Source organism: Haliotis cracherodii, unplaced genomic scaffold (assembly GCF_022045235.1).
Source record: "Haliotis cracherodii isolate W230 unplaced genomic scaffold, xgHalCrac1.p SCAF_11, whole genome shotgun sequence".
Taxonomy (NCBI): domain Eukaryota; kingdom Metazoa; phylum Mollusca; class Gastropoda; order Lepetellida; family Haliotidae; genus Haliotis; species Haliotis cracherodii.
Window position 1 is genome coordinate 5,646,757 of NW_027266266.1, and position 18,240 is coordinate 5,664,996.

The window sequence follows — 18,240 nt, forward strand, 5'->3', positions numbered from 1 at the left end:
ATTGTGTCTTATCACTGCATCGTCATATTCTGTGCAATAATAACATTGTAGAAAGACTATTTTTGTAATAAGGCCTGTTGATCTACTTTTACCATGTTTGTATATAGTATAGAGGGGTTCAGGATGCAGCTGTGTGTAACACATGTATTGTTCATGGAGTCACACATCAATTCTATGTTTGATGTGCTTGTGTGTAATGTCAATGTCCATCAATGTTTCTGAATTACTAAAAGATCTTTTGGTGTCATGTCACAAATCATTAATGAACAGATACAAGATGTTCTTTGGGGGGCACGGGTGGCCCAGTCGTCTAAGGCGCCGCGATTCGCTGTGCAGAGTTGCCTCCCTTGGGCACGCCAGAAACCAATGATTGTCGGTTGAATCCCGGTTCGCCCTAATTATGTTTCTATGTTTGTCAGCACCTTACCCGTGCTAGTGGATTTCACCAAAGTGGTAAACGTCTGAGACCTGCATCACTTCGGGCTTTCCTCCCACATTAAGCTGACACGCCGTGATATAACTGGAATACTGTTAAAAGTGTCGTTAAACCCAACTCACTCACTCACTCATGGCTAACAGGCTAACTGAAATGGCTAACAGGAAGTCATCATTTGTCTGTCAGAAAGCAGCTTTCTCAAGCTTTACGGCACAAGTTTCAAAATGGCAATTACCATTCCAGATTACACATTTTTTTTGTTCTTGATTCAAAATTTGAAAACTGGACAAAAATAAATTCTGGAATGTCTTATAGATGGCCAAGACTATTTTTTATATTCCAACCGGCTGTCGAAAGTCTTCAGATTCAAATGTTTATCCCAGTGAAGCGAGAGATAGATGATGTCTTGCATCAGTCACTCACAATGAAAGAGAAGCAATAACTTTTGTTGTTTTATTCATGGCATTAGAATTTTAATCATTAGGATCGTTTTTTATAGCTCACCTAACTGAAAGTCAAGTGAGCTTATGTTTCCTGTTTCTCCGTTGTTAGAAACAACTGAACCAGTGAATCTTTAAGTTCACAAACTTCACACACCAATGGCTTCCATATTGAATAAACCTGTTCATGGACATTATTTGGTCATTTTTGTACAAAACGTCATGAAACTTGGTATGTGTAGTTTGTAATGGGGCTCAACATATATATTCCGTTTTTTGAGAGTATTTTATAGTTAGACCTTGATTTGACCTTTGCACTTCGACCATATTGAAATTTCATATGAGTTATGGGCATTATTCAAGCCTTCATTCAAAATATGGTAGAATTGGGGGTATGTGTTCATGGTATATTAAATTTTGACTTTAATTTGACTTTTGCACTTTGACCAGACTCCCACCAATGATGAAAGCTTCAAATTATATTTTCATTATGGCTATCACGGCAACAATTTTGAAAAAGCCATTCATGGCCAATACTTGGTCATTTGTGTACAAAATGGAATTAAATTTGGTTTTTGTTTAGTTGATAGTGTGATTCAACTAATATGTTTGAATATTTGATTTTAGATATGAACAGCAACTTTAATAAGTGTCTGTCTTTGTTGACAATTTAGACTGTTGACTACGTATCTAGGTGAGCTACAGTGTTGCGGCACTAGCTGTCAAAGACGTTTATATTGTTGCAGTTTTGTAAACCTTTTGCACTCATCATGTCAGGAAGTAAAACTAGTCTTCTTTATTTACCTGTTTTTATTCTTTCACATTTTGATGCTAAGACTATATGCTAAATATAGTCACTGGCCAAAGTTTTATTTTGCTGCAAACCTCCACACCTGTATAACTAGTACTACTGGTACAAAGTACTGGTACAAAGTACTGGTACAAACTACTGGTACAAAGTACTGGTGCAGCCTCTTTGATTGTCCTGGGTATTGTATCTCCATTTCTTCGTTTGAAAGTGACATCCCCACCTCAATTGTTCCCCAGACGTAGCCCAGATAGAGCGGATAGTGGATAGAGCGTGTGCCGGGAGAGTGGAAGGCTGATGGTTCAAGCCTGGCCGTGTCTTAACCCCCAAGGGAGCATGGGTGGCCCAGTCGTCTAAGGCGCCGCGATTTGCTGTGCAGAGTTGCGTCCCTTGGGCAAGCCAGAAACCTATGATTGTGGGTTCGAATCCCGGTTCGCCCCGATTATGTTTCTAGGTTTGTCAGCACCATACCCGTGCTCGTGGGTTTCACCGCAGTGGTAAACGTCTAAGGCCTGCATCACTTCGGGCTTTCCTCCCACTTTAAGCTGACACGCCCAATATAACTGGAATACTGTTAAAAGCGGCGTTAAACCCAACTCACTCACTCACTCACTCTTAACCCCCAAAGACGTTAAAAGATGGTACTTGTTTACCCTTGTGCTAGACATTTAGGGGGTAAAACAAAGACTGGTCGGCTCCGAGTTAGTATACTGCGTCTGAGTGGGGTATCCATGTTAAACTGTGGCATGGTATCAGTGGGCTAGCTCTATAAAACAGGCATTAGTCTTGGCTAGTAGAAGCAAGCACGCGCACACACATACACGTTCCTATGTCAGTGCAATAATCTTGAACGCGACCTTGAACCCCATTTCACCTCACCTTAGCAAAGAATGATTGTAACGTAATTAGATGGCTATTTTTATGCAGCATGCTAATTAGGGGTGACTATTGGTCTGGACATCACTATTGTGATAACTATTGATATTGAAGGAAACTATTGAGATAACTATTGATATTGCAAGCAGCCATTGCAATAAATATCGATAGTTTTCAGTGTATCATTTTAGATGGATCTTAGAGTTGAATAAAACCTTGGAACTGACGTTTCCTTTGAATGTGATAACCATAACAACAAATAAAAAGTTAAGTTTGAGATATGACTGATTTGTTTTTTTCTTTACCCTAGTAATTAAAGAATAAGAAACTTCCACATTACCATGTGTAAATTACTACCACTCATGATCAAAAGAAAAACAAGATTGATCAGCATTGCATGTTCAATCGAAAATATCGATATTCCTAACTGAAATCGATACAATTGATCAAAAACTGATTTCACAATCGATTTATTGACCTGAAGTGCTTACCAAAAGCAATATATCGATATTTGAGTTATCGTGACCCTAATCACTAATCAGATTGGGGAAACAACAGTGGTCCAGGGTATAAGAAAGGAGATGTAAGAGCCAAGCCACTCGAGGATGCAGCACAACAAGTTCAACATCATACTCAAAGTCTGCAGCTGAGTCATTGACTGTCATCTAATGATGACGTCACAGTTAGCTCACTACTGTTTAATGCAATGGCAATCTTTTTTTGGCCTCGTTTACAGTTTTATTTCACTACGGGTAACAGACAGTCAGCCTTACAGATTTTATTAAGATTTTATTCAATCTGTGTAGCATGTTAATAGGACTAATGAACCATTGTGCATCAGTTGGCAAGACACATGCACCTGTAGTGTTAAAAACAATCTTGCGAGAGTCTTGGCCCTGCAGAACTTTACGCAGGATTAATCCGTGTTGATGATGTCACGTTGATGATGTCACGTTGATGATGTCATGTTGCTGTTGTTGCAGTGGATTCTGAGCCAGGAATTGACTGGCCTTTCTGAACGTGCATTTTAGCAAGTAAAACTGACTACTGTAGGTCATTATGCAATATTAGTGAGAAATTATATTTCAACCACATGCAAGCTAGGGTTCAGTTGTGTACTTGTGTTTGGGTATATTTCATTACCCTGTTTGTTGTAACTGTTCTAGTTACCTGTGGGGATTCCGGGTAAGAATTGTTCCCCAGCAACCCATGCTTGCCAGAAGAGGTGACAAGTGGATTGAGTTGTCAGGCTCAATGACGTGGTTGATTAGATGTCATTGTTTCCCAGTTGAATGGATCCATGCTCATGATGTCAATCACTGGATCGTCTGGTCCAGACTCACTGTTGTAAGCTGAAATATGCCTGAGTGCGGTGTTAAGCGACAAATTTGTTCTGTGGACACGGATGCCTTTTCTAGGAAATCATGACCTGTCTTTCAATATACTCATTCCAGTCATTTTCTGTGTTTCAATGGCCACCCAGGTATTTAGGCTACTTTAATGTGTTGGCTTGTTAAGTTTCACGTCTGAAATCTGCTTGTCATCATGCTCATCCAACTTTGTAATAAAGTCATTTTCATTTGTTCATACTGTGTTTAGTTATTCGTTGGAATACGTTTATCAATACCTGAGGGTGCCAACCACCCTCCACCCACACCATTTAGTTTGTCTTGGGGGGCAGTCGGATAGCCTAGTGGCTAAAGCGTTCGCTTGTCACGCTTAAAACCCGGGTTCGATTCCTGACATGGGTACAATGTGTGAAGCCCATTTCTGGTGTCCCCGTGATATTGCTGAAATATTGCTAAAAGCGGTGTAAAACCATACTCACTCACTCACTTTAGTTTGTCTTGGCCTCCACATTTAGAAATCACGAATCATATCAGTTTACACAGCTGGACCAGGTAACTCTGACTGGTGTTTTCACAAACAGTCTCACACTACTGTGTCAAAGTGCAAGGGACCTGATAAATTCTTAGTTTTGTCCAAGGTTCGACACAACCAAAAATGATGAATAAAGAAGGAATAGACTGAACCAAGATTTTAATTCGAGACAACACTAAGTTTGACACAATCCGGAGCAGAACAAAATAACCCATCCGTGAAGAACCAGGATAGAACAGGTCTTCAGCAACCCATGCTTGCTGTATGAGGTGACTATGCTTGTCTTAAGAGGGTACTAACAGGATTGGGTGGTCAGGCTTGCCCAGAGGCTTGTTAGGCTGTATGTGAAAGTTGTCACTAGTAAAGGAACAAAACTGAAGGCTTTGGAAACAACAGGCATTAACTGTACTGTGAAAATACTGTATGAAGGAAATCAAACCTGTTATTATACAATACCACATACAGAAACTGTACTGTTTGATAGGCGTTACTAAGAAGTTAACAAAGTATAGACACAATTTATGGACAACAACTTCTTTAAAACTGTAAAAGCGACGTTTCAGTATGGACCCTTATACTGTTGTAAAACAAGACCACGCCCAGTATTGTTATCCATAAATTATGTCTACTACAGAAACGGTGTATAAATTTCCCAAAAGTTTCAGTTAGACAGCCGGACTGGCAATATTGCAAAGTTACCAGACCAGATAAGATATTGCCAGTTCAGAACTTTCCAGACTAACGAACAAATGTAACAAACACGTAAACATAAGAATAGTACTTTTTAGTGTTAGTTCTCAGAAAATAACAATAAAATGGTGGAATGTCAACTTTAACTTCCGACATCGGACATGCAACTTTTCAAAAATGACAGTCCGTCAGCAACATAGACCGTCTCCGACTGTCGAGCGGGTATTTTTAAACAGAAATAACCTTACATTCTTACTTATTTCTGTTTAAAAATACCCGCCCGACAGTCCGAGACGGTCTATTTTGCTGATGGACTGTCATGTTTTTAAACAGAAATAACCTCACATTCGACCCGTGAAGATCCGGGGTAGAATAGGTCTTCAGTAACCCATGCTTGCCGTAAAAGGCGACTATGCGACTAGCAGGATCGGGTGGTCAGGCTCGCTGACTTGGTTGATGCATGTCATTGTATCCCAATTGCGTGGATCGATGCTCATGATGTCATTCACTGGATTGTCTGGTACAGACTCGATTATTTACAGACTGCCGTCATATAGCTGGAATATTGCTGAGTGTGGTGTTAAAAAAAACCCAAAGAAAACAAACAAACTGATTGGATGCTTTTATGTAACTTGAAAAATGGACACACCTATTAAAAAGAACGAAATGTGCAGGTGTAGATGATGGAACAAGCTTACCAAAATATGGGAATATTGCTGAGTGCGGGGTTAATCAACAAACCAACCAACAAACCTTACATTCATTGTTGGAGAGACCGCCTCCGTGGTCCAGTGGTAGAGCGTCCGCCCGGAGAGCGGAAGGTCTGGCGTACGATCCCCGGCTGCGTCATACCAAAAGACGTTAAAAGATGGTACTTGTTGTTACCCTTTAAGGCTAAAACAAGGACTGGTCGGCTCGGAGTCAGTATACTGTGTCTGAGTGGGGTATTCATGTTAAACTGCCGCATGGTATCCCAGTGAGCTAGCACTATAAATCGACAAGTACAAGCAGCCACACAACGCTGTACGTCGCTATATAAGTGCAATAATCTTGGACGCGACGTTAAACCAAATTTCACCTCACCTCACCTAATTGTTGGAGATTGAGTATCATTGTTGAAAGATAATTATTGTTTCATACCACGAAGGCGGCCTGCAGGTTTCTGCCAGTCTAGCTACTACTACAGACAAGGCTGATTCAGGTGAGCCGGCTAAGGCCTATGTGAGGAAGTCTCCACATGTCGTCAGGATGAGATACAAATATGGTCACCTCTCCCTGCCTTAACTGTGTCGTCTACGGTGCCGCGATTCGCTGTGCAGTGTTGCGTCCCTAGGGCACGCCAGAAACCTATGATTGTGGGTTCGAATCCTGGTTCGCCCAAATTATGTTTCTAGGTTTGTCAGCACCATACCCATGCTCGTGGGTTTCACCGAAGTGGTAAACGTCTGAGACCTGCATCACTTCGGGCTTTCCTCACACATTAAGCTGACACGCCGCGATATAACTGGAATACTGTTAAAAGCGGTGTTAAACCTCACTCACTCACTCACTCACTCACTCACCCACCGACCCACTCACTCACTCACTCACTCACAGCTACAGAATTTCTGCACTCTAAGATGTTACCGAGAGTGTAACGAAGGTGTCACGAGCTGGGAGGGAGCTTGATAAAACCACATTCAAGGGAGATAAATCCTCCAGTCTTATCCAGGTATCCGAGACAAATGGAGTGTGGGTTGGGACGCGAGTAGTGACAAAGTCATGGTGTTACTATTAATGTACAAACATCTCTACCACTTGTTTTGTCCCTTTACTGCAGACATTTAGTATTGATAATTCTCTCGGATGGAACAGTACTATGTGATAGAAGCTTTTCTGTCTTCTTAACAATGTATAGTGGACACACCAGACACCTAAACAGACAGATAGATAACTTCTTTGAGTGACATAATTTGCTTGATAACGGTGTTAGAATCTACACCGAAACGTCGCCCAATTGTAATAAAGAAGTTGCTCATCCATAACAATGTTGTCTTAGTAGACAGACAGAGTGTTTGTCTCGTCTCAATATAAATACATTGAGTATACAGAAAAAAACATCAACAAAGTTTGAGCCACTCCTATATGGAGTCATGAGAGACTATTATATAAATGTATAATATAGCGGCAGAGCTCCAGATAACTTTGTGAGCAATTTACATGAAGACGTTAGAAGGTATACATGGATACTAACACGTCATTAACGGATAAACACATATATAACCTATGATCGTGGGTACGTCTGAGACATGCATCATTTCGGGGTTTCCTCCGTGATATAACTGACTATAGAGCTACAATCAAAACCGGCGTTAACTCCCTCAAACTGACCCGGGATACTGACGCTGACTTGTAATGAGTGAAACCTGACTAATGTGAATCATCATGTTCCTGCGGACACGTCCTTCCGTTAAAGTGTACTTTTAATTATCCTGTGGTCAATATTACATCATTTTTAGCTTTGAAATGTTATTTTCGACGCTGATGTTATGGAGCCCCCTTTAGGCATACCCAGGATTTTGAACAATGAGAGCTGTCCACTATACCGAAGCGCGGAACTGATAACACTCGATCCGGGATAGATAGTGTTTTTGTTTCTTTCATAAGTATTGGGGTCTCTCGTCGTAATATGGGGCGGTCGAGTAGCCTAGTGGTTGAAGCGTTAGAACGTCACGCCGAAGACCCGGGTTCGATTCCCAACATGGGTACAATGTGTGAAGCCCATTTCTGATGTCACCCACCGTGATATTGCTGGAGTATTGCTAAAAGCGGTGTAAAACCATACTCACTCACTCACTCACTCGTCGTAATATAAAAAGGAGGAGAAGAAAGGTAGACAGATAAGAAACGTGTTTAAACAATTGTTTTCTATCTTTTTGTGTTTCATCCTATGCCGACCATGGCTTTAAGATATCACTTTTATAAGCTGGTTTTAATATATTCGTTATATTTCATATTATGACCTCTGACCCTATGGTTTTGAATAAACTCATCCGTAAACCAAGTAATGAAAGTTCAAGAAAGGCATATGACAATACATGTTTAACGTAATACGCATACCTTATATGCTATCAGCTTCATCCAGGATAGCGATCGATGTGTGTAGATAAATCGTTCAGATTCTGGGTCAGATTCCTGTCGGATGAGTCCCACCTCCCACCTACACACACATGTTCGTCGAATTGATTGTGAAGAGCCTGCCATTATGATTTGATGTTGTTGATGTTAGGGTGCTTGAAATGTGTGTGTGTGTGTGTGTGTGTGTGTGTGTGTGTGTGTGTGTGTGTGTGTGTGTGTGTGTGTGTGTGTGTGTGTGTGTGTGTGTGTGTGTGTGTGTGTGTGACCGTGTCTGTCTCCATCCCCACACTGACCCCTCGTCCAACCTCATCTCCACCCCACTTCTAACCTCATCCTCACCCCACTTCTAACCACACCCCCAGCCCACTTCTAACCTCATTCTAACTCAACTTCTAACCTCATCCCCACCCCACTTCTAACCACACCCACAGCCCACTTCTAACCTCATTCTAACTCAACTTCTAACCTCATCCCCACCCCACGTCCACGGCACGTGTTTCTTCTTCTTGTATTTTGTAGCAAATGTGAAAAAGTGAGAGAAAAATGTGCCGTGCAATATGGGTATATTAATGATACGGACAGCATGTCAGACCCTCACATTGATGAAAAGCCACCACAGAAATGCCACGACTGACAATCGAACAACGCGAGTGAGTGAGTGAGTTGGGTTTAACGCCGCTTTTAACAGTATTCCAGTTATATCGCTGCGTGTCAGCTTAATGTGGGAGGAAAGCCCGAAGTGATGCAGGTCTCTGACGTTTACAACCTCGGTGAAACCCACGAGCACGGATATGGTGCTGACAAACATAGAAACATAATTTGGGCGAACCGGGATTCGAACCGACAATCATAGGTTTCTGGCGTGCCCAAAGGACGCAACTCTGCTCAGCAAATCGCGGCGCCTTAGACGAGTGGGCCACACGTGACCCCCGAACAACACGAGCGGCCCTGGGTATGATACAGATGGGAGCCACACATGCCCACATTGCGAGAACTGTAACTAACCGGATCACCTTACAGACAGACCGGGCAGATATCAGACAGGCCAGGAACAGGCAGACCCATAGAAACTACGCCCAAAGAAGACCGGTACTTGCGTACTTCGGAATCGATTCCTGATAGTGACTTCATCAGCGACGAATGCCATAGGGCTCAGGGCTCAAGGAATAAGGGCTTACAGACCTTACAGAGGAAAGTAATTAACAGCGCATATCGTCGTCAGAGATTGAGATGGGCCCGGACTGTACGTCGTTGGCAGCGACGTGACTGGCAGAGGGTCGTCTTCACTGATGAAAGTCGGTTCTGTCTGTTCAGAGCTGATGGCAGACAGCATGTTTACCGCCGTAGGAGAGAACGAACAGCGGCATGTTACGTTCAAGATGTCGTGCCGTATATGGTGGAGGGGGTGATATGTTGTTGGGAGGAATTTGTGGGCAGGAGAGAACACCACTGGTCATCGTTAACGGAACATTCTTCGTCCGATTGTCCTATTTCTACAACAGCTACCATGTGGTGTCCTTTATCAGCATGACAACGCCAGAACCCATACACCCGAGTCGTACGGATCTTCCTTGCAACCAACAACGTCAATGTGTTGCCATGGCCTGCACGTGGCCTTCCCGAAAAGAACACCTCTGGGATGTCATTGATCGTCGTGTTTGACAACAACCACATTCTCCAGCCAGCCAACAAGAACTGATCCAGGCCCTCCAAGAAGAATGGCGATGTACCCCACGTGACCCGTGAACATCCAGGGTAGAATAGGTCTTCAGCAACCCATATTTGTCCTAAAAGGCGAGTATGCTTGTCGTAGGAGGCGACTAAATGGGTCGGGTGGTCACTGACTTGGTTGATGCGTGTCATCGTGTCCTTTGTCCATTACGTTGAAAGCATGCTTTTGCTAAGCCACCTCGGGCAACTGCCATTTCGATGAAATATTGATCTTTTCAATATATACATCTTACAATATGCATATATCTTTGTAATGATTTAAAACTATGGTAAAGGTTCTTTGCCCGTCAGTTTATCTATTGCTTGAGAAACGGAAAACCTCTTGATGACACCAGTCAGCATAGCGAGAGACTTGAGAAACAGAAAATCTCTTGATGACACCAGTCAGCATAGCGAGAGACTTGAGAAACGGAAAATCTCTTGATGACACCAGGCAACATAGCGAGAGACCCGAGAAACGGAAAACCACTTGATGACATCAGGCAACATGGCGAGAGACTTGGGAAACAGAAATTCTCTTGATGACACCAGGCAACATAGCGAGAGACTTGAGAAACAGAAATTCTCTTGATGACACCAGGCAACATAGCGAGAGACTTGAGAAACAGAAAATCTCTTGATGACACCAGGCAACATGGCGAGAGACTTGAGAAACAGAAATTCTCTTGATGACACCAGGCAACATAGCGAGAGACTTGAGAAACAGAAAATCTCTTGATGACACCAGGCAGCATAGCGATTGACCTGGGAAACGGAAAACCTCTTGATGACACCAGGCAACATAGCGAGAGACCTGAGAAACGGAAAACCACTTGATGACATCAGTCAGCATGGCAAGAGACTTGAGAAACGGAAAACCTCTTGATGACATCAGGCAACATAGCGAGAGACCTGAGAAACGGAAAACCACTTGATGACATCAGTCAGCATGGCAAGAGACTTGAGAAACGGAAAACCTCTTGATGACATCAGGCAACATAGCGAGAGACTTGGGAAACAGAAAATCTCTTGATGACATCAGTCAGCATGGCAAGAGACTTGAGAAACGGAAAACCACTTGATGACACCAGGCAACATAGCGAGAGACCTGAGAAACGGAAAACCACTTGATGACACCAGGAAACATAGCGAGAGACTTGAGAAACAGAAAATCTCTTGATGACACCAGGCAACATGGCGAGAGACTTGAGAAACGGAAAACCTCTTGATGACACCAGGAAACATAGCGAGAGAATACTGTCGCGTCACCTTGCTAAGTGGCTGATAACAAGTATAGTTGTAGCGTAACACGATTATCATTTGTATAGCATTCCCTGTTATCTGAGCATGTTCGGGTCTTGTCAAGAGCAGTTTCGTGCGACATAAAAATAGATAAATGAATAACTTAAGCGCATTATCCGAGCTATGAATGGATAGAAGGTTTACTTAGCCCCTGTATCTGTTTCAAGAACAAAAATCCCTTTTTTATCATTCACAGTATAGTGTATGATCCTGAAAGAATACCTAACTGTATAAAGGGGTTGGGTATTCTTCTAAAACGTGTCAAGTCCATTCTAAAACTGGTGTTCCCGGCTGTGAATCTGATATTACACTAGCTTCAATTTTATATAAAGTTTATGTCCCGAGTGAAATAATTGTCAGTTTGCCCGAGGTTTACCGAGTAGTGTGGTGGTTAAAGCGTTCGCTCATCATGTCTGAGGCCCGGGTTTGATTCCCCACATTTGTATGTCCGTTTCCCCGGCAGTGATAATGCTAGAATACTGCCTATAAAAATGGCGTAAAACAATTCTCAATTCAGAGATTTTTTATCGTATGTGTATTTAGTATCAGAGGCAGGATTTGCAGGACGGACCCTATATCAGGGAACACTAAATCTCGCCCTCTCCCCTCAGTAGGGGGTACGATGGTGGTGGTGGTTGGACATACCTTTTCCCTGGTTAAAACAGACATGCTGGCCACTACAATAAGCGTTTTTGCTGACTTTGTGTCATCGTGACCGACTGGAGAGAATCGTTGCTCATGTCAGTCCCTGCTGATATTGTTGACCTTGGCGTAACACAATATCCTTTCACTCACTGACTCTCACAGCAGGGGGTACGGGTGGCCGAGCCGTCTAAGGCGCCGCGATTCGCTGTGCAGAGTTGCGTCCCTTGGGCACGCCAGAAACCTATGAATGTGGGTTCGAATCCCGGTTCGACCCGATTATGTTTCTAGGTTTGTCAGCACCATACCCGTGCTCGTGTGTTTCACCGAAGAGGTAAACGTCTGAGACCTGCATCACTTCGGGCTTTCCTCCCACATTAAGCTGACACGCCGCGATATAACTGTAATACTATTAAAAGCGGCGTTAAACCCAACTCACTCACTCACGCACGATTGTAATGTTCTCATTCCGTCTGCGGCAGCTTCCGAGTTTGAATATCCTTTTTTGAAAAAAATAACTACGTATTTTCAACTACTTGTTCAATATATACCAGTTCAATATTTAGAAAATAACTAACGATCTTCGAAGAGTTATCCGTCTCGTGTGAATCTTGTATACCGGGAGCCTTGGTGGTTGACTTTTGGAGATTATTGTACCAGCCACCAGGACTTACGGATTATTTGTCCCGGTGGAAGTAATTCTGTCTGTTCCGAGTCTTAGTGCGGAACTTTCAACATTAATTCACGGGGAACATTTAAATCGTAATCCCGATTTGAGTGTAGTTTATTTTTTATTTTACCAATACTTTTTTTTTAAAGAAAATGCAGACATTTTTTTCTGATCCCGTGGTGACAAACAGTCGGTCTATAGTTGGAACGACGTCACATAAAATCGCTTGTGACGCCATAAACAATGGATAACGTCATTTTCCAGTATTTACAACAAAGCGTTCACATGATGTCACAATGTTACATGACAACATGAAACGAACGATTGGTTTGGCTGGTTTGTTGTTTCGCCGTACTCAGTAATATTCTAGCTATATGACAGCGGTCTGTAAAATAATCGAGTCAGGACCAGACAACCAAGTGAAACGAACGAGCCAACAATAACAATAATCCACAGTTACTACTGAAATTAAATGCACCGACAACCTTGGCCCTATTCCGAAAATTATCAACCTTGCCCTCCAGAGTAATGAAAGCATACTGATAACAAATTAAATAGTGTATCTAGAACATGCTCTATCAGAAATATTTTACGGATAATTGTTGAATTTTCAAAGTTTCTAAAAAAAATTTTTTACAAATTTTTATTTCCGATAATTTAGGATCATTGTCTAGAAAAAAATCAATCATTCCACAGTGTTAGCTGTACTCTACACAAGTATTAGTTATGTATACATATATGATATTTACATATATGTAGTGTAAATATTTACCTAGCGATAGGCTTGAAACTCTCTATGTAAATCACATACAAGCAGAACGCATGAGGAAATGAAGTCAAGTGTCCCAACATAGATCAGCGTTGTCACTAGTCACGTCCAGTCGGCAGGGGGTTGCGTCGACCGTGACAACCACGTTCACGACCCCACCGTCATGTATTGGTGAAATCTTCGTGTATACAAATACTAAATATTGACATTAATCACTAGTCACGTACGTAAGTGCCTACAGTTGTGACGACATTGGCAGAGTCCGGCATTTAATATAACATAAAGGTCCATAACTACTCAGGGTTGATGAAAAGCATTTCATTATGTGAGTTAAACATAAACATATTGGCGAGTATGGTAAAAGTAGAAATGGTTCATTAATAGGAGTTTTGTTGACGGAGGAGTGACGTGGGAGAGCTTTTAAATCATAAATTTTATAACGGCACTTCATAAGATATATATACTCATCGACTGTCTATAGTTACAGGTTTGTTATGATATTTGACTTTAGAAGTACATACAGTAAGTTGTTAACGACACACTCGACAATTTAAGTATGGCACTCGTAGTTCGAGACAGGCGAGTGCTTTAATTAAGACTGATGAGCCGATAAGGATTTGCATGGGTGATCATGTATCATTTAAATGCTTCGTCTTATACAATACATGGAGTTAAAGGGTGTTAGAAAGGGGAAATTAATCCGTTTTGTCGCAAGTTTTATTAAAGTCATTCAACTACATTGCTTAATTAATATACCCGTGAAGAATTCCGAGCTAGAATAAGTCTTCAGCAACACATGCTTGCCGTAAGAGGCGACTAACGGGATCGGGTGGTCAGACTCGCTGACTTGGTTGATGCATGTCATTGCGTAGATCGATGCTCATGATGTCAATCTCTGGATTCTCTGGCCCAGACTTGATTATTTACAGACCCCCGTCATAAAGCTGGAATATTGCTGAGTGCGGCGTTAAACAACGAAAAACAACAACAAAGGCTTAATTATTAATGTATATCATCTATCAGTGATCGAGCGACCACCATATATAATTATCCAGACGCAAGACAACGTACGTGTCATTTATCAAGGCTCGGCATCGATTTGTAATAGGCACTAGGCGAAGAAGATATATTTTACATTTAAACTCGCACAACACAACAATATTTAATAGACAATAATAAACATATTAATATATTTCAAATTTATACACTGTCATGTTAATTGGGGTAATTTAATATGGGAGTCGACAGGTCCATGTTTAGTGCGAATTGATAGTATTTTTATAACAAGCGAGGGAGTATATATATTATTTATCGACGCACAGGTGAATAGTTCCTCTGGTCACGCCCCATCATCAGCGAGTGTAGAGGCTGGAGATTCATCTTCAGCTGCAAAGGTTAATTGTAACAAGGTTACAAATATGAAAATGTTTTGATAGAACATGAACAGCACACACATCCGTTGATCTTATTGCTAATGACAACCCCCTCGACCAAACAAGCACCCTTTCACGAGAACGGAACGTGACTTCGACAGTGTCGTGATTGGTAACAAGGGATCAAATACAAGGAGCAATGTTTGTGCTTACTTGTGAATTACTATATCTGTTCCGTTAAATATAACGGGACACGTATACATGTATTACATATATGTAATAGTATATTTTTAGTAAGATAATTTTGGTTCAAGAAAAATCCTTTGATGATATTTATCGGTAAAATTTAACTATCACCTACGCTCCAATAACTGCTCCCGACAGGTAAATTGATTTGCTAAATTGCATCGAAAATCTACTTTCCGTACAACGTATTTTAGTACAGTCCGTCTCTGACTGTACCTGTGAGCCCCGCGATAATAAACTCTCATGTATTTTTCTCAAACAAAAAGTGCAAGCCGTTCTCATTACATTGGAATATACAGTGATGCATTTTGAGGGGTTGGTTTGGTATTTTACGCGATGGGTTGAAATATTTTTATCACTGACTGCAAATTCACGTTATGGTTATACATGTATATTTAAAGGGTGAAATTTTACACATAACTGAAGTTTTAGGCAGTATAGGCCTATATTTTCTCGAGACTTGTGAATTGCGACGGGAGTAATTACATTGACAACACATTATTACCTGTTAACCTTTTTGAATACCTGTGCCGGCTCGGCACATCGGTGACTATTTTCAACGTATGTTTACTCGTTACAGTTTGTGTTTCCCTTGAAACTGAAACAACGGAGCTCGTATAATCGTCCATGGCTAGATTGGTCTTGGTGATAAAACGTAAGTAACGGAGACATTATTGTTTGAATAATCTGTATTTACTTCGCACCTGAACTTAATCCCCTTGTTCTTCTTCAAAATAAATCACGAATAGAAGAAATAAGCAATGGATAAGCAATGCTTTGACATTTTCCCAAAGATTCCAAAGAAGAAGGACTCCGTTTGTTTCAAAGAATATTTTCTTAAAATCCGTGACACGCGATCGTACCAAAATGGCATTTAAAATTTTTCAAATCATTGTTTTTACGTGTATATATAAAATGTGTATGGTTAAAAAACCAAAACGGTTTATCCACAAGCTATTAACCTTACTAATTGTTTATGGACTGTGAGAAATATTCTTTTGGGCCATGTATTTATGTACACCAATGTTATAAAAGTCAGTAGACACCTACGTTTAAAGTCGGTTTGTTACTTGTCATAAGGGAACTAGCATTTAAATCATTACACATGCGCATGCGTGCCATACCGGAGTAGTAACGTCGTCCGCTTTTGGAGTCGTCATGTCGATATGACTATAGATCGTGTTTTGACATTATGTATCGCAGGGGTTCTTTTTATTGCGTGGCTTGTGTGTTGGTTCAGTCATGTTATGTCTCTCATATACGGGTAAGTGTGAATTAACGTTGTTTTGATGATTTATTTTTGAGCAAGCACCTGCCGGCGGAAACGCCTCTAATCTGTGACTTACTCTAGACACAGGTGAGTACACAATACCAGAGAACCCGGGAAGGCGGTTGTCATGTTAATAACATGGTGGGTTTTTTTCAAAAAAGCTATTTCCAAACTAACACATACTTGTTTTTAAACGTTCTAATGCAAGAATAACCGATTCCATCATCTCCTTGTGGTTATAACGAATCACCAGGTGAAATGTTGATGAAGACTAAATCATGAATTGGAAATCATGATTATCCCACAAAAGCAGGATAGTGATATTACTGAAACACAGGACCTATATATATTAACAGTATATTTATATATATATATACATGGATCTGGTGTTTCAGCATTATCACTTTCCTGCTTCAGGGGCCTGTGGATTATCCATACCGATACTGGTAGCTGTCTTGGCTAGCCTTGTCAGTTAGATATACCTCTCTGTGACATTCATTTTGTTAGGTCTACTTGTGTCTGAAAATGGATGATCATGATATGTACAAATATAGAATGGAATTCAAATAATTTTAAATGATTTACAGGGATTGTTACGAAATAGGTTTAAAGTAAAATACCCCAATTTGAAGAAACAGGTGGGTAAAAATAATTTGAATACCCACTAAAACTTGTGGATACCCAATCAAACCCCTGGGTAAAATACCCAAATAACCAAAAGCTTATTTATAGCACTGATGTATGACAGTAGATATGTATTGTGTCCATAATCAATGTCATTTGATTGTTTTACTTTCATATTGTACTGGTCCAAAAACTGGATAAAATAATCAGTTAATCACTAGTAAAGACATAAGAAAAAAAACTTTAATGAAAATGTATCATAATCTTAGTATGTGTAGTCAACATTGGCAAGGTAGTCAACATGGTCACGGCAGTGTTCTAATTAACTTCATTCAATTTTAATTATGATTGACTCCTTTTTCATGAATTAAACTTTTTCTCTAAGTTCTAGTATTCTATGTTCTGCACTTAGAAATGCTCCAAATCATTTAGGGGCTGTAGGGTAGCCTAGTGGTTAAAGCGTTGGCTCATCACGTGAAGACCCGGGTTCGATTCCTCACATGGGTACAATATGTGAAGCCCATTTTCCGTCGTCCCCCGACTAACAATCCTATAGTCATCTACATAGTAAAGATAACGTGACAGGGAAGAGTCGTGAGTCATGGACTCATTCTCGTTGTGATAACAGATAGTGCAGGCTTGCTGCATGCTACACAGATAATGCCCTATCTACATTGGGGCTACTCTCCAGGATTCATATGTAATGTTAACAAATAGACAGATGAAAAAATGATTGATCAGGTTGTTATAATAAACTTCATTATTTAAGATCTGCTGTGGTGGGTATCAATCTTAGAAACTGGCTGTAGTCTTATAATCCTTGCCAAACTGCCCAGTAGTTAAAGGTATCACAAGGGCAAGTAGAAATTAGCAGCCCACATTAGCAGCAGCTGGTTTGTCTGGCCCTGACTCACAATATATCAGTCTGCAACTTGAGCCACTAGTCTGAAGCCCGAGTCTGGCAATATTCTTTTGGATCTAGTATGACAGCTGACAATAGTCCACATTATATCTCTAAATTCTTCTGAACATGATGCCAAGAGCCAAGTTCAGCATTAGTCCTTGCCAAACTGCCCAAAAGTTTAGGTATCATAAAGACTAGTAGAAATTTGCTATTTTTAAGAGTTTTGCTGTATGTTATTATAAGGACAAGAGGACTAGAACTGTTACAGTAAACTATGGTTATAAAGAACTGAAAGGGACCACTAAAATATTTTAGTTTGTAATAACCGTAGTTCATTAAAAGCATATATACAGCATTTATACAACAAATGGCTGGCATTAAAAAAAGTTTGTTATTTAGATAAGTTTGTTATAAGCGTGTTTGTTATAAACATAGTTCACTGTAGTTCCTAACACTGAAATCTGGCTAGAAGTCTGAAAGTT

The 18,240-nt window shown here is 40.8% G+C and overlaps 1 protein-coding gene across 1 annotated transcript in view; it reads left to right on the forward strand.

Annotated features, from left to right (window-relative positions):
* The first annotated feature begins 16,081 nt into the window (after positions 1–16,081).
* The window catches only part of LOC139456146 (ceramide glucosyltransferase-like), a 28,469-nt gene continuing 26,310 nt past the window's right edge, over positions 16,082–18,240 (forward strand). The window contains exon 1 of the mRNA XM_071237691.1: positions 16,082–16,224. Coding sequence (XP_071093792.1) covers positions 16,127–16,224 — 98 coding nt within the window. The 5' untranslated portion in view covers positions 16,082–16,126. The remainder of the gene's footprint in view (positions 16,225–18,240) is intronic.